The sequence below is a fragment of the Mobula birostris genome, chromosome 11 (assembly GCF_030028105.1).
Source record: "Mobula birostris isolate sMobBir1 chromosome 11, sMobBir1.hap1, whole genome shotgun sequence".
NCBI lineage: Eukaryota > Metazoa > Chordata > Chondrichthyes > Myliobatiformes > Myliobatidae > Mobula > Mobula birostris.
The window spans coordinates 60,808,509-60,829,497 of NC_092380.1; the positions used below are offsets into that span (position 1 = coordinate 60,808,509).

Sequence of the window (20,989 nt, forward strand, 5' to 3'; positions counted from 1 at the left end):
GAAGAATACTTTTGGGCATATTCTTAGGCCTATATACATTCCATTCAAACAAACTGCTGGAGGAACTCAGCAGGTCAGGCATGAAATGGTTGGTCAACATTCCAGGTCAAGATGCTTCATCAGGATTTCATGTTCACTGCATTTCCTCCCACAGATGCTGCTTGATTTGCTGAGCTCCCTTAGCATTATATTTGTTGCTCCAGATTCCAACATCTGTAGTATTTTATGTCTCCACATTATATTCAGCTTGAGACAGTTCTCTCAATAGCATGACTGGGTGCGATGCCTGATCCTTTCCTGTTGAATGAGTGGCAGTTAAGGTTGCTCTTTCCACTTCCTGATGCCTGCAGCAACTTTGAATACTCTGTCCACCAAACGTAATTGAGAAACCACAATTTACAAATGGGACCAGCCCAGCTATATCCGTTGAACATGTAACAATAATATGCATACAAGTACATTTGCAGCAGGTGGTTTCTTTTCCCTTTGGGCACTTTTAAAGTCATATCTTTCCCACGGTTGCAATCTTAGCTATTTTATTGCTACTCAATTTGCATTCTCACTCCAGTTTATAGGTGACAAAGCATTAATCACTTTGAAAGAGAAGCAATACAGGTATTTCAGGTTAAGTGCAGTATCACAAATGGCAGCTAATGTATGAAAGACATTGTGTTAGAATTAAGCACGCAGCTAGTTTGGATTTTTGCAATTCAAAACTTCTTTGAAGATTTAATGCTACATGTTATCAAAAGTTCAAGAGAAAAATTGATGTTGAATAATCAACTAACCAAGATATTCTGAACAGGAAAAATGTTTCAGTAAGAGTGGCAAGACAGCTAAAGAGATTTTATGACTTTAGTGAATAAATCACACTGCCAGGTCACCCATATTAGCCAACAGCTTGGTTCTCTGGGGAAGAAATTCAGCTAAACCTTCCACTCGACTCGCTAAAGAGAAGTTTATGTGGAAACCATACAGAAGGTGTATGTGGTCTATGTACACCTATCTCCGATTGTTTGCACAGACCAACTAGATATCGGAAGGTTGTTGGAAAAAGTAGAGATAATGACTAACGAATCATCCATTTAGTGAAGGAAAATGAAATCCTGAAAACCCCACAACTGTGAAGCTGAGCCTGTCAATGTTGTGGAGGATAGAGAGAGGTTATTGAAAAAAAAACAATGGTTTCCTCTCGATATTCTGGTTTCCACCCACAGTCCAAAGCCGTACCAGTTGGTACGTCATTGTAAATTGTCCTGTTAATTTGGGGGTTACTGGAGGGAGGGGGGGATGCTGTTCAAAAGGCCAGAAGGGCCCTTTCTGCATTCTATCTCAATAAATACACAGTTAAAGATATAGGTTTCTAGAGCAACAATAGCAATGAATGAATTAGGATTTGTGTGATCCAAGGGTTGATTCAGTTACCCGGAATCCATAAAAGGTCTTTAGAGTTAGCATTTTGAAGAAACCACTGATATGAAGGATGTCTATTTCTAACAGAAAATAAATCATCTTGCGTCCTCCATTGCTTCTCTCAAAGGACGGACTAGCTGAACATCCTTAATTCTGCAAACTGTTAGAGGTCTCAGCAACCAGGCCCAGCTATTCTGGAATTCTTAACATAACCATTGTCCCACTAGCTCACTTCTTACCTAAAAAAAAAAGGAGCTCTTCAAAAGTAATTATTTTACCTCACTTTCACTTACTTCTCCCAGCCCTTTCAGGGATACCTGCTCAGGTAGCTGAACTTCAACCCAGAGCACTCCATCTGTAGCCCACTTCTTCAATGTAAAACAATGCCCAGTACATCAGGTAAGATAGCTTTGGCAGTGAAGTTAACAAGAGTACAGATGAGCTAAAAGGGAAAACGCGTGACATCCTGCAAAAAGCAGCAGCAACCTCAGTAAAAACTTGACTTGGTGACTACAGCAATGATCTGATAGACCAGGTGAGAAAGTATGTGTAGAGTCACTGTGACTCTGAATGACACATTCACCTTACAACTTGGTTTTCCTTAATGCTATCTCGTTTCCAAAATAATTAAAATCATCCTTAGATAAAATACAAAGGTTGCAAGAAAATCATTATGAAAAAAATAGTAAGTTAAATATAAAACAGATAATTGTGGAAGAACACAGCAAATACTATTAATGTCTGAAAGGGAGGAACATATTAATGTATTCTACTGGAACTATTCAATCTGATGTGCAAAATGGTAGCTTGTCACTTTTTATTTTAGATGTTTGTCAATTGTATTCATATACATCTGTGTAGGTAAAAACGTGGAATACATGACACATGGCTGCATTTGCCTTCACAAGAAGCTGAATGGTATGGTATATTTAAGACCTGTATGAATCATAAATCAAAAAATGTGTCACACAAAAAATGCATTGTTCATAAAGGATGAGCCAGGTTTTGCAGGTATGTTAAGCAGTGACAGGTATTAGCTTATCTGTGAAACAATCACTGAAAAAGAAAAATGCTGCATTAGCCAATGATTTTTTTTCTAGTTTTATTCTCCAACTTCCCTAACTTTATTTAAATATTCCAAGATGTTTCACAAGAACATATTTCTTCTGAAGCAACTCAAAAATAGTGCAGAAATACCGTATATACATGTCCCTAAAATCATAGATCTATATTAATAGAAGACGACAAAAGTAAATATCACCAATTCTTTTTTTGAATGACGACCATTAAATGAGTGGGTCTGTCAGATCTGCAGAAAGGAGTTGCAGCTCTGATTCACAGGGAGTATCCATAATGCAGCAACACTGCCCTATTGAAGTGACAGCAAGATCCTAGGGTGCAGGTGGTGACTTTGTAATCATAATCATTCAATGATTTTATTTGTCACGTACACGCACCTACTGGCATCACAGACAGCAGAACTGCACATATGATTTGAATGACCCTGCTGATTAATGTCATAGTTTAGCCATGCACATGTTCCTCAGAGAAAGCTTTCCACATTTTTAATTAGAATACATTTAGAGAATGTCGAAAGCAACCAGTATTCATTTGTTTTAAATCATCAAATGCTGCCACTATTTCCTTTACAATGCATGACTGGATAATATGTTTTTCATTGGGAAGAACAAGTTGAATGTTTGTCAAGGAGACAGGAATTATCATCTTTATCAGATGATTTTTCTTTCAAAAATGAATTTACAAATAAAATATATTCCAAGAAATGCAAACACAGCACATGGTTTTCTTTACACTTATAGCGTCCATACATTCATAGTGCTATTGGTCCTACCTATTTTAGTGTACAGAGACCCATTGCCACTCATGTAGCCTCTTGGGATAATAAAATCTTCAAGTGTTTGAGGGGCTTCTACACAGGGCTTAGCTCAATATCTAGCAACAGAAGAACCTTGGATTACAAACCTTCCCTACAAAAACCCCTGTATGAGCCACACCAAGTTTCAGTGCATCCTTCAGCATGTACTCCTGCAATTTAGAATGTGCCACCAAATTTATGATCACATATGGTCAAAGGTGTTTTTCTCAAAAACCTTTTTCACAAAGGACAGGTATTACGGCGTGGTCCAACTGAACGGAACACTACACAGCAACAAGGCCAGGTCCATCCTTCAGAACACTTGGGTCAGGTAAGATCTCAGCACACAGTGACAGTTTTGTGTGTGGCTGGGTTGTAGAACTGAAACATGCAAGCACCAAGGTGACATTCAGAACAAGGAGAATGCTGGGCACTCTTCTCCCATTATCTGAAGACTTATGCATCATGACCAAATAGAATCCATTCCATCATGGATCCCCAGTTGGGATGGGAAATAGCTTGAGTGACTGCCAAGCAGAGGAATGTGTATGGGCCACATCTGCACCAAGTACAGCATCGCTGAGAGCTCCTCACACCAAATGATGAAGTCCTTGCCTACCATCCAGAGGAAGAACTGCTTCTATGGTCCAAATTTTGCTTTAACCTTGTCTACACACTCAAGCCAATTTTTGTTGAGCACCTTGCCCCCTCCAAACCAGATCTCCAGCACATTCAGGAGGTCAGACTTGAGGGTGAATGGGATAGAAAACTGATCAGGTGACAAATAAACTCTTCACAGGCTTCCAGTCAGGTACAGGTATCAATTTTAACCAACGATTCAATGAGAAACTCTTGTTATCTTCCTCAGTGATGATGCCTGGGCATCTCTAGTCCAGTGCTGTATGTATCCCCATTGTCTGTCCCTCCTGATTGGTTAGTCCTCATCCAATCAGTTTCTGCTGTCCCACCTTATTCATAATTGAATTCCAGTTCTTACTTAGAGCAAGACCTTTGCCCACATTAAAAAAAAACTTCCTCTAGTTTTTTTTCCCAATGGCTTCCTTCGCCAGGTGGACCCAAAAGCCATTGGCGCACTGCAATAGTTTTGACTTCAATGGCACATCTACATCTACCCTTTGCACAATTCCCTCTGACTCTGTCTTGATCCCTTGAGGATGAAGAATGCTCTGACATTCTCTTTGATTGATTACTTCCCACTGATCCAACAGGAAGTCCAGGAGAGACTTTGCATTTCTCCAGCCTGCATAATCCCTTTTTAGTAACTCTATGTTCTCTGTGAACAGAACCTTTGACTGAAATTCCATGTCCCCCTACCTGTCTTTATTGACGCTGAAAAAAACAGCACTGATAAAGGGTGACTTCTTGATTGCAGTCCCTGAGGGAATCACCAAATGCTCCTACCGAAATCACTACAGTTGAAGTTTGCAGCCACAGGGACTGCAGGAAGTAACATTATTTCAACATAGTTAAGTGAACTAGCAATCTTAAGAACTGGCAGACTTGGAAATCCAGACCATCCAAGCAGCAAGTGGAGCAGCTGGAAGCTCAGGAAATATGTCTGATTGGGAGTACTCCAGGTAAAACTGAAGCATAGGGTTTAAGGACCCCAACCTCCAACCCCCAACACTTCCCTACCATCTTTTTAGCTAATATGCAGCCTCTGGAAAATAAAATTGAGCAAGTAGTACCAGAGGAGCTTCAGAGGCTGTTGTGTACTTTGCTTAACAGAGACATGGCTCATTCCCAATGGATACAGCACTCCAGCTTGAGAGCTTCACCATCCACTGCAGGGACCAGATGACAGCATCAGGCAAACACAGAGTGACAGTGTTTGCTTCATGATGAACACGTTGTGGTGGTTCTGTCTCAGTCCTGCTCCCCTGATCTGGAAAACCTGGCGGTCAACTGTTGCCCATTTTACCTGCTGAGAGAGTTCTCCACCGTAATTCTGGTAGTGGTGCACATTCTGCACCTGGCACACAGCAAGCTGGCATGGGAGGAGATGACCACTGTGACATTGCACCTGATCCTTTCCCAACCATGATGAGGGAAAGACCAACCAGACCAGTTTGAAGAAGTCTTTGACCCACTACCACCAGCATTTCAGCTGTGGAATCGGAGGAGCCAAGACACTTTATCCTGTAATACCACCATCAAGAACACTCACCGTGCTATTCCGTGTCTGCAGTCTTGCTAGACCAATCACCTGGCTGTAGTTTACCTCCTGGCATATGTACAGAGTCTGAGAACCACAGCACCAGTGCTAAGAACTGCAAAGGTATGGTCAAAGAAGCATTTATAGGATTGTTTTGAATCAGTGGACAGGACTATATTCAGGGATCCAACTTTCAATCTGAATGACTATGCCACACCTGTCACTGACTGCATTAAGATCTGCATGAATCAGTGCGTACCTTCAAGAAAACACTGAGTTTACCCAAACCAGAAGCCAAATTGAATCATGGTCTGCTGAGGGCTAGATCTGTGGCATTCAAGACCAGCAATCCAGAATTCTACATGGGTATTACTTAGAGAAGGGTATTGTGAAAGCGAAAAGGCAATTCTGAGTGAAGCTAGAGACACAATCAGCTACATGACAGCTGTGGTAGGGTTTGCATACCATTACTTCCTAGAAGGCAAAGCAAACAGCATAAATGGCAGTGATGCTTTACTCTCTGATGAGCACAATGCCTTTTAAACTCGCTTTGAAAAGGAGAATAACACTACCCCTGTGCAAATTCCCACAGCATCTGATGATCACGTGATCTGTCTCAGAGGCCGATGTCAGAACGTCCTTCAAGAGAGTGAACTCTCACAATACATCAGGCTCCAACAGACCTGTTTCTCTGTTTAGCATGTTTCCAGTACCCAGTCGGTACTGAACTTCAATTTCTCAATTCTGTTGTTGGAGGTTACCACGTCAGCAATTGTACCAGCGTTGAAAAAGAGCAGAGTGGGCTACCTCTACATTATCTACCATAATGAAGTGCTTCCAGAGGTCGGTCATGGCTTGAATTGACTCCTGTCTGAGCAAGGACCTGGACATGCTGCTATTTCCCTACTGCTGCAACAGGTTCACAGTGGAATGAATGTGTAAGGCTTATCAGATCTAGTGGTCATCTGGATTGGTATTGGTAAAGCTGTGAAAGAAGCACAGAGGAAAAGATTCACAGACGTGCTGAAAGTCTCCTTGATAAAATGCAACATCCTGTTAACTCTCGGGGATTCTTGGCTCACAACAGCTCTCAAAGTGGAAAAGTATAAGAGGCGGTATTAAGAACCTCAGGTCCATACATAAAGAACACACAGGAGTCCTACATTGATGGTAGAAGAACCACCTCAGAGAGGAATTTCCTAGCATTGTTTTTTCTGTAAATGGTCAAGTTTTGATTTTATGTATTTCTGGCTACTAGATTGGGGAGTGTATGCAATGTGATGCACAAAAAGTAAGAATTGCTTATGGCAGGCAGAAATAATTCATAGTTTCTCTTTCCTGTCACATATATATAGATAGATAGAGATAGAGAGAGAGAGAGAGATTTCAATCAGTAGTATTGTCCTCTTGGTTATTCAAAAATCTACTCCGTCTTATGAGTTAGTATTTATCTAAATGAAGTGAATAAGCACTGTTTCTCCTGTGACAAGAACGAAGTTTGTTCTTTGTCTTATAGTGAATGTTTCCCTAAGTTTCAAATATGTGAAGTGGAAGTGTTCCTTGGCACCAAGGCCCGAAGTTAACCCCTGTTGTGTGTGCCAATCCTTTGACACGGAAACTGAATCTTCCAAAGCACACGATGCCAAGGTAAGCAACCCTTCCTTGAAGTACTTTTACATGATCCTACTTTCACGAATCTAGTTTTTTTCCCAAAATTCCAGTTTCTCTCTCTGTTGTACTATCAAACCAGAGCACATCTAGACTAAAGGACTCTTTCAAGAGTGTTAAAAGCAACACTGCTTTCTTCTTCTTGCCTGCCACTCAGCGACCCCCCCCCACCACAATCTTTACCCTATAATGTCCGTCAAACTCTCCTCCAGTGTTGTAGGGCACTAGAACCTCCACTTTTCTCACACAAGTCTGCAAAGGACATTTAAAATGCACTTCTTCTCTGATACTATACTGTTTCTTCAGAGATATAGAACGACATATCTCATTCCATCTTCAAACAAATATTTTATGAGATCGTGGCTTCTATTGTTATGGATTCTTATTTACTCTAGTTCTTCACTTCGCACACAATGGCAGGTCATTTAAAAAATAAAAAGGAATTCTGTTACTAGATCAGCATAGAGATCTTACTGATGAGTAAGCATGAAATCAGCATGGCCATCAGAAGGTCACCTGAACATCAACTGGACCATCTACAGTGACAGGATTTGTGGAACAAAGCAAACAAGTATTAACTCAATGTCACAGAGAGGCAGCAAAAACGGATGGCAGATGCAGGAAGCAGTAGTCCCAAAGTGCCATGTCAAATAACATAGAAACATAGAAAACCTACAGCACAATACAGGCCCTTCGGCCCACAAAGTTATGCTGAACATGTCCTTACCTTAGAAATTACTAGGGTTACCCATAGCCCTCTATTTTTCTAAGCTCCATGTACCTATGAAAAGTCTCTTAAAAGACCTTATCGCATCCGCCTCTACCACTGCTGCCAGCAGCCCGTTCCACGCACTCATCACTCTCTGCGTAAAAAACTTACCCCTGACATCTCCTCTGTACCTACTCCCCAGCACCTTAAACTTGTGCCTGCTTGCAGCAGCCATTTCAGCCCTGGGAAAAAGCCTCTGACTATCCACATGATCAATGCCTCTCATCATCTTATACACCTCTATCAGGTCACCTCTCATCCTCTGTCGCTCCAAGGAGAAAAGGCTGAGCTCACTCAACCTGTTTTCATAAGGCACGCTCCCCAATCCAGACAACATCCTTGTAAATCTCCTCTGCACCCTTTCTACAGTTTCCACATCCCTCCTGTATTGAGGCAACCTGAACTGAGCACAGTACTTCAAGTGGGGTCTGACCAGGGTCCTATAGCTGCAACATTACCCCTCGGTTCCTAAATTCAATTCCACGATCGATGAAGGCCAATACATCATATGTCTTCTTAACCACAGAGTCAATCTGCACAGCTGCTTTGAGCGTGCTATGGACTCGGACCCCAAGATCCCTCTGATCCTCCACACTGCCAAGAGTCTTACCATTAATACTATATTCTGCCATCATATTTGACCTACCAAAATGAACCACCTCACACTTATCTAGGTTAAACTCCATCTGCCACTTCTCAACCCAGTTTTGCCTCCTATTGATGTCCCGCTGTAACCTCTGACAGCCCTCCACACTATCCACAACACCCCCAAACTTTTGTGTCATCAGCAAATTTACTAACCCATCCCTCCGCTTCCTCATCCAGGTCATTTATAAAAATCACATGCCACAGAGATCAGCAGCAGGGTAAATTTGAATGCCTACAGGATTACGACAAGAGTAATGCAGATCACAATTGGTTCTGGGCAACACAGGTGGAAAAGAGGAGCAGTTCCAATTTCACTGATGTCATTCAAATGGAGTTACTTGCAAAATGGAACACTGAATTACCCTGGGGTTCAGGGAGAGGATGAAATAAGAAAGGGGTGGGAGTTATGTTGGTGTTGTGCAGAACTCTGGTCAGATTCAGTATGGAGTACTTCAATTCCAAGCCCTGGAATTCAAGAAAAATTCATTGGCCATTCAGGACACTGAGGTAGTGGGGGGGGGGGGGCATAGAACAAGTGGTGGATACTTGCAGCCTAAGTGATACGGGGGAGGGGGAAACAGATGGTTAAACGATGAGGATAACTTACAAAGATTAGGCAGGGTTTGGCAGGGATAGACTCTTTCTTCTGGAATGGAAACTAAAACAAAGGGGTTATTCTTCAAATCAAAGAGGTTCAAATTGTCAGAGAGCACTTCTTGCAAACCATCAGAGAAAATTAAATTTGGTAAGGTCCAATGCAGAGTGATGTCTAAGGTCAGGGGTGACCAGATTTGGGAAGAATCACATAAACAAAAGGATCAGGGAGGTTTATGTTGAAGGAGTAATGTGTTGAAGGACTAATGAGTAGAGGGAGAAAGCCTGAAATGCCAGTTCACAGTGTGGATCAGGGGCCATGATCATTTTTCTCAAGTTTGGCCGGTATATGTTTATTGGGGAGATCGGGGTTTCTTGGCAGTCAATGAAGGAATGAAGGTTTGCTTAGAAACATAGAAACATAGAAGATAGGTGCAGGAGTAGGCCATTTGGCCCTTCGAGCCTGCACCGCCATTTATTATGATCATGGCTGATCATCCAACTCAGAATCCCGCCCCAGCCTTCCCCCCACACCCCCTGACCCCCATAGCCACAAGGGCCATATCTAACTCCCTCTTAAATATAGCCAATGAACTGGCCTCAACTGTTTCCTGTGGCAGAGAATTCCACAGATTCACCACTCTGTGTGAAGAAGTTTTTCCTAATCTCGGCCCTAAAAGGCTTCCCCTCTATCCTCAAACTGTGGCCCCTCGTTCTGGACTTCCCCAACATCGGGAACAATCTTCCTGCATCTAGCCTGTCCAATCCCTTTAGGATCTTACACGTTTCAATCAGATCCCCCCTCAATCTTCTAAATTCCAACGAGTACAAGCCCAGTTCATCCAGTCTTTCTTCATATGAAAGTCCTGCCATCCCAGGAATCAATCTGGTGAACCTTCTTTGTACTCCCTCTATGGCAAGGATGTCTTTCCTCAGATTAGGGGACCAAAACTGCACACAATACTCCAGGTGCGGTCTCACCAAGGCCTTGTACAACTGCAGTAATACCTCCCTGCTCCTGTACTCGAATCCTCTCGCTATAAATGCCAGCATACCATTCGCCTTTTTCACCGCCTGCTGTACCTGCATGCCCACTTTCAATGACTGGTGTATAATGACACCCAGGTCTCGTTGCACCTCCCCTTTTCCTAATCGGCCACCATTCAGATAATAATCTGTTTTCCTATTTTTGCCACCAAAGTGGATAACTTCACATTTATCCATATTAAATTGCATCTGCCATAAATTTGCCCACTCACCCAACCTATCCAAGTCACCCTGCATCCTCCTCACAGCTAACACTGCCACCCAGCTTCGTGTCATCCGCAAACTTGGAGATGCTGCATTTAATTCCCTCATCCAAGTCATTAATATATATTGTAAACAACTGGGGTCCCAGCACTGAGCCTTGCGGTACCCCACTAGTCACCGCCTGCCATTCTGAAAAGGTCCCGTTTATTCCCACTCTTTGCTTCCTGTCTGCTAACCAACTCTCCACCCACACCAATACCTTACCCCCAATACCGTGTGCTTTAAGTTTGCACACTAATCTCCTGTGTGGGACCTTGTCAAAAGCCTTCTGAAAATCCAAATATACCACATCCACTGGTTCTCCCCTATCCACTCTACTAGTTACATCCTCAAAAAATTCTATGAGATTCGTCAGACATGATTTTCCTTTCACAAATCCATGCTGACTTTGTCCGATCATTCCACCGCTTTCCAAATGTGCTGTTATCACATCCTTGATAACTGACTCCAGCAGTTTCCCCACCACTGACGTTAGGCTAACCGGTCTATAATTCCTCGGTTTCTCTCTCGCTCCTTTTTTTTTAAGGGAAGTTTACTCTGGGCAAGTAGAAGCAGGCTTCTATAGGGAGCCCTGAAGAAAGGTCTTGGCCCAAAACATCAAGTGCCCGTTTATTTCCATAGATGCTGCCTGACCTGCTGAGTTCCTCCAGCATTTCATGTATGTTTCTATTGGAGCAGCCTCTGGACAGTGCGGGCCACTCCAGTACAAAGTAAAATTGGGGAAATAACATTTACATATTTCCAGAAAAAGAGTAAGATGGATAGACAGAGGATGATGGAGAGAAAAAGAGACTGTTACAGAGACAAAGAGAAAAAAATGTACCAAATTTCAATTCTCCTAAAAGCTGTGGATTTAAACCATGCTGTAATAGTAGAGAATATGTTACACTTTGCATGAAACAGAATAAGTAATTTAGAATCAACAGCAGATTAAAATTATAGAATTAGTTAGAAAACAAATAATAGACCAATCCCAGGCATTGAAATGGTGTACCACTGCCCCACTTACACTACTGCAAATATATCCTTCCTTCCTAAAGATCTGGAGAACAGATCTGTACATGTTCCAGATATGTAAAGTGGCTAAGGAACAAGGGAAATTCCTGGAGACTGGGTGAGTCTCACTTCAGCTGTAGAGAAATTGCTGGAAAATAAAATTGTAGGGATAGGATATACGAACCATTGGAAAGTCAAGGCCTAATTGGGGAGAGCCAGTATGGCTTCATGTGTGGTAGGTTGTGCCTTACCAACCTGATTGAGTTTTTTGACAAAGTGATGAGAGAGATTGATGAGGGTAGGGCAGTGAATGCTGTCTGTCTGGATTTTAGTAAGGCATTTGAGAAAGCCCCTCATGGGAGGCTAATCGAGAAGAATAGATGCGTGGGGTCCGTGGAGAATTGGCTGCTTGGATTTAGAACTGGCTTGTGTATAGACAACAGAATGTAGTGGTTGAAGGGACTTATTTTTGGAGATCTGTAATTAGTGGTGTTCTGCAGGGATCTGTACTGGGACCTTTGCTGTTTGTGGTGTATATAAATAACTTGGATGAAAATGTAGGTGGGTGGGTTAGTAAGTTTATGGGTGATACTGAGATTGGTGGAGGTGAGGATAGTGTAGAAGACCGGGCAAAGAATACAGTGTGATATAGATCAGTTGCAGATACAGGATGTACAAGCTTTGGAGAGGGTGCAAAAGAGGTTTACCAGGATGCTGCCAGGACTAGAGGCCATGTGCTATCACCAGAGACTGGATAAACTTGGGTTGTTTACTCTTGAGCGCTGGAGGCTGAGGGGAGATCGGATAGAGGTTTACAAGATTATGAGAGGCATAGATAGAGTGAACAGAGAATATGTTTCCCAGGGCTGAAATGTCTAATACCAGAGGGCATGCATTGAAGGTAAGAGGGGGTTGTGAGGGGCAAATCTTTTTTACTCAGAGAGTGGTGGATGTCTGAAATGCAGGTAAGTTTCTAATGATTTGTTCTCAATGAAAATAATGGTCTTGAGAATCAATCTCTCACAAAATATTTGCTTTTCTAATTTTCCTGCCAAAGTGGGTAAACTCACATAACTGATAACTGATCAAGATCAAGCCTCTTTACATTTAGCTTTGGAACTGCACAGGAGAATTGGTCACAAAGTTTGTTCGTTGTTAATGTTCCTACAGCAGAGTGATAAGCTAAAACTGATCCTGGGTGCACCCCACAAGGGAAAAACTGGAAATTTACAACTGATTAGATTATGATACTTAATCAAATTAAATCTTTATTATAAGCTTGGGGCATGGAATATAAGTTTGACCGTTATCAAATAAAACACCACTAAGAGCAGTGGCGTATCTAAGGTATGGCACGTGCCCTGGGCGCCAATGAGCAGTTTCTATTAAAGTCAGACAAGCTATCTTCGGATAGAGAAAAAATAATTTTCTTCAGATGTCTGACCTATCTTTGATTATCATGGGTGAGAAGCACTAGGATGGCCTTATTTTAGAGCATTGTGTAAGAAGACCATGAAACGTTTCTTCACGAGGAAGGAAAGTGGAGCTGAAGGACGAAAGAGATGAAAGTTGGAGGCGGAGGAAGCCAAGAAGTCGAGCAAGTTCTTCATGCCCTTCTTTGAAAAGCCTGGAACAAATAGTTCGACACGTTCCATGGAGTCGCCTGCACCTGCTACAAGTTTGTTAGAATCCAAAGGTGGATCAAGTACAAATGCATCACAAGCCGAGGAGAAAATCAAGTCAGATAAATCCGAGTATGATGAGATTAAGAGTGAGGCTGCCACAGAGAACGTGGACACGACAGGAGGGGAAGACGATGGTGGTGGTGGTGATGTTGAGTTTATTGATGAGTTTTTACCTGACGAGATTGAACCTGACGACACTGAACCTAGTGAACTGGAAGGTGTCAAAGAGCCTCGAACTGTCAAGAATGGCAAAAATGCCAAGAATCATTGGGAATGCTTCACATAGTGGAAAGAAATGGAAAGAAATTTAGTTGGAAACAGAGGAGTTATTAACACGGTATTTCAGTCACAGATTGAGAAGGAAAAGCAGAAGCGGCGTGATATCTTGATGAGAATCCTTCACTGCATAAAATTCCTTGCGACTCAAAACCTGGCTTTGCGAGGACACAGGGAGTCACTTCAGCTAGGCAATGACTCCAATGTGGGAAATTTCCTTGGCTTACTGAAACTACTGGTCATCTTTGACCCTGTCATAAAAGAACACCTCACTCATTTGGAAAGTCATCCTGGATCCATGTCTTATCTTTCACCAGGTGTCCAGCACAAATTCATCCATGTGATGGCATCCACTGTTCACCAGAGTTTACTGAGAAGCATTCGTAAAGCCAAGTATTATTGTCTCATGTTCAACTCGACTCCTGATTTGGCACACCATGAGCAGATGTCAGAAGTAGTGAGGGATGTGGAAGTTGATTTTGAGAGGAAAACAGTCCATGTTAGAGAGTCCTTCCTTGGTTTTATCCTGATAAGCCAGAAGGATGCTGAGAGCTTGGTTGAAGACATCTTGAAACAGCTAGAGAAGGACAAAATGGAGCTACAAGATTGTCGGTCACAGTGCTATGACAATGCTGCTGTGATGGCTGGACACAGAAGTGGTGTTCATCAAAGAATAAGTGAGAAAAACGACCTAGCAGTGTTTGTGAATTGCGACAGTCACTCACTCAACTTGGTGGGTGTACATGCAGCCAAGCAGGATACAACGACGGTCACGTTTTTTGGAACCATCGAAGCTCTCTACATGTTTTTCTCTCATTCAACACAGCACTGGGAAAAGCTCAAAAACGCCGGGCCTGTGGTTGTTAAGTCAGAGTCCGAAACCAGGTGGAGTGCAAGGACAGAAGCAGTGAAGCCCGTCAACAAGTACCTTGAGGAGATACTTCATGTTCTCCAGGACATGACAGACGATGAAAACAAGACCAGTGAAACAAGAAGTGATGTAAGGCAGCTGTACAATAGCATGTTGAGTTACGATTTTCTGATTTTGCTAGGATTTTGGAACAAAGTACTCATTCTCATTGACAGTATTCAAAAATGGCTACAGGATGCTAGCATGAACTTCCACGATGCTGCCCTGGATTTGAAAGCCATCTGAGATCATTTTTATGATGAAAGAGAAGTGTTAGTCAGTGATTCACTCGAAGAAGGAGTTGGTCTCTGTCATTTGAATATTGAATTTGAAAGACATCAGAAACGAAAGGCTGATGAGAACTCGAGAGACGCTGGGTTAACAGCTAAGGAGGAAATGGAAACAGTCATGAAGGGAACACTCGACCGTCTTCACAGAGAAATGGACGAAAGATTCGCTCGTTTGCATGACTCTGATGCCAAGTTTGGGTTCCTTCTCGATGTCAAGGGACTGTGTTATGGTGCCGACTGTAACGACCTAAAGAAGAAGTATGAAAATTTGGGCGAATTGTACAGCTCTGATGTTGATGGACAGCAGCTATATGAAGAAATTTTGGATTGCAGAATGTTGCTATCAAGGCGGGTCAACATAAAAATATCAAGACCCAAAGAGCTTCCTGAATTTATTGTTTAGTATAGAGATGAGAGCATCTTCCTCAATCTTCGCATTGTTATTCAGATACTGCTAACCATCGCAGTTTCCATCACCAGCTGTGAGAGATCATTCAGCAAGTTAAAACTAATACTTTCGTATTTGAGAGCCTCCATGGGTCAAAGCAGACTCTGTGATCTTGCTCTGCTGAGTGCAGAAAGAGAAGAAACTGAAAAAACTGACTTTGATCACATCATAGACCAATTTGTATCAGTGAGGAAGGTGCAGTTATAATTTTCATGTAGTGCCATAATTTGTTAATTAAAAGATTAACGAGACTGACTTGTATTTTTCAGCTGATATTATGGTAAAGTTTTCTAAAAGATGGGTGTCAGATGTTTGGGCAGGGGTGCAATTTCAGTGCTTGCCACAGGCGCTATTTTCCGTAGATACGCCCCTGACTAAGAGAGATATCTGTGAATACTAAACTGACATTTGAATTTATAATGATCTAGATTATCTTGGTTGTTTAGTTAATTAATGATCAATCCACTTTTAATGCAATCATATATCTTAATATTTTTCTTCTTTCATGACATTGCAAATTAATATTGTGTTTGCATCTAACAGTCTTGCATGTTTTATAGTGACTACTTCATGATTGCAAAAAGGTCCTAAGATCCTGCTCTACGGACTAGGCTTGACTAACAATAAAGATCTTTCTACGCATGTTAACTGAGGTATCATACTTCAAATCCTTAACATATATATCAAGCTGCAATCCAATTTTCCAGTCATATGTTGGTCAGTGGTGAAGAAAGGAAAATTTGTCTAATGCAATGCAACCTATACTTGCTTAATAATGACATTATAAATATATATCTTTACCTCTCCCCTCCATCTCCACTTTCCGCAGAGATGACTGCTTCTGAGATTCTCTTGTCCATTCTCCTATGGCCACTCTCCTCTCCTCTCTGATTCCTTCTTCTCCAGCCCAAGACCTTTCCCACCCACCTGACTTCACCTATCACCTTCCAGCTAGCCCCTCCTCCTCCCCCACCACCTTTTTATTCTGGCATCTTCCCCTTTCCTTTCCAGTCCTGAAGAAGAGTCCCGACCCGAAACGTCGACTATCTATTCATTTCCATAGATTCTGCTTGACCTGCTGAGATCCCCCAGCATTTTGCCTGTGTTATTTTAAATACAGTATTATTTATATATTGTGCCAAAGTATACGTGAATAGCAATTTCTTCCAATATTTACAGTTATCGCCAGTAACGCTCAGCACAGCCACATAATGTCACTTGCCATTTGCAGAACACCAACGTAAGCCATGAGGTAGCCATTGTCCTCTGCTTCCAGTTTGAAATAATCCATACCAACAACTGAAAACATACTCTGGAACACTCCTGCAACAGACAAGGATAGGGATAATCAGATCATGCGAGATTCTACAACGTTTTTAACAAGCTTTGTATAATCAAATTGAACAAGTTCTCTATTTAATCAAAGTGTGAGATGGAGGCAGTCCTTAAATTTATGTTAACTAGATAATTTTTGACTGATTTAACAGGGAGTTTGTGTGCCACCAACATAGATGCTTAATCACAAATTGTTACTGAAAAACACAAGAGATAGGTAAGAGGCATGAATTAATTTTAAATTTTTATATTGATTGATGTTCTGGGGCTTGAGAATGACCTTGGCAAGTTTGCAAGCTCCTGCTTTTATTTATCTATCACACCTAGTTTTCAGTATGCAAAATGGCTGTGAACTAGGAATAGCACTATTTTTCCCTCCAAATATACCTTATTCATAACACTTTTCAAGTCAAGTCACTTTTTATTGTCATTTTGACCATAACTGCTGGTACAGTACACAGTAAAAACGAGACGATGTTTTTCAGGACCATGGTGCTACATGAAACAATACAAAAACTACACTGAACTACATCAAACAACACAAAAACTACACTAGACTACAGACCTATCCAGGACTGCATAAAGTGCACAAAACAGTGCAGGCATTACAATAAATAATAAACAAGAGAATAGGCACAGTAGAGGGCAGTAGGTTGGTGTCAGTCCAGGCTCTGGGTATTGAGGAGTCTGATGGCTTGGGGGAAGAAACTGTTACATAGTCTGGTGGTGAGAGCCTGAATGCTTCGGTGCCTTTTGCCAGATGGCAGGAGGGAGAAGAGCTTGTATGAGGGGTGTGTGGGGTCCTTCATAATGCTGTTTGCTTTGCAGATGCAGCGTGTGGTATAAATGTCTGTAATGGCGGGAAGAGAGACGCTGATGATCTTCTCAGCTGACCTCATTATCCACTGCAGGGTCTTGCATTCCGAGATGGTGCAATTCCCGAACCAGGCAGTGATGCAGCTGCTCAGGATGCTCTCAATACAACCTCTGTAGAACGTGGTGAGGATGGGGGGTGGGAGATGGACTTTTCCCAGCCTTCACAGAAAGTAGAGACGCTTCCTTTGCTATGAAGCTGGTGTTGAGAGGGCAGGTGAGATTCTCCGCCAGGTGAACACCAAGAAATTTGGTGCTCCTAAAGATCTCTACGGAGGAGTTGTCGATGTTCAGTGGAGAGTGGTCGCTCCGTGTCCTCCTGAAGTCAACAACCATCTCCTTTGTTTTGTTCACATTAGAGGCAGGTTGTTGGCTCTGCACCAGTCTGTTAGCTGCTGCACCTCCTCTCTGTATGCTGACTCATCATTCTTGCTGATGAGACCCACCACGGTCGTGTCATCAGCGAACTTGATGATGTGATTCGAGCTGTGTGTTGCAGCACAGTCGTGGGTCAGCAGAGTGAACAGCAGTGGACTGAGCACACAGCCCTGGGGGGCCCCCGTGCTCAGTGTGATGGTGTTGGATTTGCTGCTTCCAATCCGGACTGACTGAGGTCTCCCAGTCAGGAAGTCTAGGATCCAGTTGCAGAGGGAGGTGTTCAGGCCCAGTAGGCTCAGTTTTCCAATCAGTTTCTGAAGAATGATTGTGTTGAATGCTGAGCTGAAGTCTATGAACAGTATTCGAACTTATGTGTCTTTTTTGTCCAGGTGGGTTAGGGCCAGGTGGAGGGTGATGGCAATGGCGTCATCTGTTGAACAGTTGGGAGGGTATGCGAACTGCAGGGGGTCCAGTGAGGGGGACAGCAGGGTCTTGATGTACCTCATTATGAGCCTCTCGAAACACTTCATGATGATGGATGTGAGTGCAACGGGACAGTAGTCGTTGAGGCAGGACACTGAAGACTTCTTCGGCACGGGGACAATGGTGGCAGCCTTGAAGCACATAGGAACGACAGCGCAGCTCAGGGAGGTGTTGAAGATGTCAGTGAGAATCTCTGCTAGCTGGTCTGCACATCCTCTAAGCACTCTGCCAGGAATATTGTCTGGTCCAGCAGCCTTCCATGGGTTGACCCTGCACAGGATTCTCCTCACATCGGCCACGATAAGACACAGCACCTGGTCATTTGGAGGAGGGGTGGTCTTCCTTGCCACCACATCATTTTCTGTCTCAAAGCAAGCGTAGAAGTTGTTCAACGCATCTGGGAGGGAGGCATCACCAGCACAGGCAGGTGGTGTTGTCTTCTAGTTGGTGATGCCCTGAATGCCCTTCCATATGCGCCACGCGTCGCCAGTGTCCTGGAAGTGGCTGTGGATTCACTGAGCGTGTGCACGCTTTGCCTCTCTGATGGTCTGGGACAGTTTGGCCCTCACTGTTGTGAGGGCTACCTTGTCGCCTGCTCTGAAGGCAGAGTCATGGGTCCTCAGCAGCGCACACACCTCCGCGGTCGTCCATGGCTTCTGGTTAGCACGTGTAGTGATGGTCTTGGCCACAGTGAAGTCATTGATGCATTTGCTGATGTAGCTAGTCACTGATGCTGTACTACTCTAAGTTGGTAGAGTCGCCATTGGTTGCAGCCTCCCTGGACATGTGCCAGTCAGTGTGCTCAAAGCAGTCTTGAAGAGCAGAGAAGGCTCCTGCTGGCTAGGTTTTCACCTGCTTCCGAACTGGTCTGGAGTGCCTGATGAGCGGTCTATGTGCTGGGATTAGCATAACAGAGACGTGGACTGAGTAACCAGGGTCGGGGCGGAGTTCTGCCCGATATGCGTCAGGAATGTTTGTGTAAACAAGGTCCAACGTGTTCTTCCCTCTCGTTGCAAAGTCCATGTTCTGATGGGATCTGGGAAGCACTGAATTAAGGTTCGCGTGGTTAAAATCTCCGGTGACAATAAACAGTCCATCAGGGTGTGCGTTCTGCAGTTCGCTAATAGCCCCATACTGTTCACAGAGCGCCTCCTTAGCATTAGCGCTGGGGGGAATGTAGACACCGACTATAAGGACAGTGGTGAATTCCTGTGGTAAATAAAATGGTCTGCATCTAACAGCCACAAACTCCTCTAGCGATGAGCAGTAATTGGAGACCAGCACAGAGTTCTCGCACCATTCCATATTGATGTAAACACACAAGCCACCACCGCGAGTCTTACCGGAGAGAGCTGCATCTTTGTCTGCTCGAAACAAGACCAGCCGTCCAGCTCAAATTAATTCAGTAATTTTGTATGTCACCTCTTGTGATACAAGAGGTATTTGCTCACAAAGCGTACATTCTATCAGCAAGATCAGGTTCCCCCACATGTGAGTAATAAGTTGGAGAGGTTTCTTCACACAGGCTCCAATCCCTCAGCCCGTAGGTGGCTGAAAGGCCCCAAATTGTCTGCAGCTTCTGTAGCAGCTGCATCATGCTTCAATGGAAAGGAATAGGATTGATCTTATTCTTGTGGGATGACAAGTCATTCCACACACAGATGAATCACAGACTAGATCCAGTCTCAGGTTAGATGACCAGTGTGGCCAGCCCAGGAAAATGGAAAATATGACTCAACTCCCTGCTCTTGATCACTATCCCTTGAGCCTTTGCGTGTAAACTAACGTCAATGAGGGCAGGATGGGTGAGCACTCATTTCTCAGATTCGCTATAACTTTGGGGGTGATAAAGGGAGGCAAGAGGAGGAATAGAATGAGGAGAAGCTAATACAAGATTATCATGAGGATTTTTTTTGGGGTTTGCAGCATTTAGTAAGGGTATTCCCTTTAACATTTAAGAGGCACTTAGACACATCAACAGGCAAGGAAAGGGGGACCATGAGGAGGTGGATGAGATCAGTTTAACTAGGCATCATGTTCACACAGACCTGGTGGGCCAGCGAGCCTGTTCCAGTGCTGCTCCATGTCAGACTATTGCTGCTGTCTACTATGCCAGTAAACCAAGAAACTGCAAACTATGAGGCACTGTAGCTATTTAAATGTAATAAATTTGGATCTAAAGATGAAATATTTAGAAATTAAAGATTTACTTGTCATATGTATGTTGAAAGGTTTAGTGAAATGTGTGTTTGCATCAAATAAAATCAGCTTGGAAGCGTTGCTATGCTTCCAGCGCCAACATAGTGTGCCCACAACTCACTAACCCTAACCATACATCTTCGGAATGTGGGAGGAAACTGGAGCACCCAGAGGAAACCCACGCGGTCTTGGGGAGAAGGTACAAACTTGTTACGGACGGTGGCGGGAACTGATCCCCGATCTTACAGCTGGCACTGTGAAGTGTTGTGCTAACTGTCTTGCAATCTTACAGGACTGCATTGAGGCCACACAAAATTTGCTAATGGTACTTCCCAAATAGAATTGCAAATGCTAACAAGCAAGAAAAATGCAAGTTTTTTTTGACATTTCCTTACTTCTTATAACATTTTCATCTTTGCGTTTCAAAGGGCTTGGATGTGAACTGCAGCACAATTATCATCGCTCCAGTAAACTCAGAGATTACCCTTTGCTCTTTTAATTTCAAACCTAACCTTTGTTCACAATAATAAAAAAAAGGAAGTAACAGTGCAAAACTTCTGCATTCATAGTCAAAACATTCAGCAGTGAACTCTTTTTAAAAGGAAAAGTAAAACGCGAGCACCATAGCCACTGATGTGCCCCCCCCCCCCGCCAAGGGTGC

General features: G+C 43.1%; 1 protein-coding gene across 1 annotated transcript in view; it reads right to left on the reverse strand.

The window, feature by feature from the left end:
• Positions 1-20,989, reverse strand: part of slc22a18 (solute carrier family 22 member 18) — a 159,916-nt gene that overhangs the window by 22,474 nt on the left and 116,453 nt on the right. Inside the window, exon 7 of the mRNA XM_072272304.1 lies at positions 16,283-16,383. Coding sequence (XP_072128405.1) covers positions 16,283-16,383 — 101 coding nt within the window. The remainder of the gene's footprint in view (positions 1-16,282; positions 16,384-20,989) is intronic.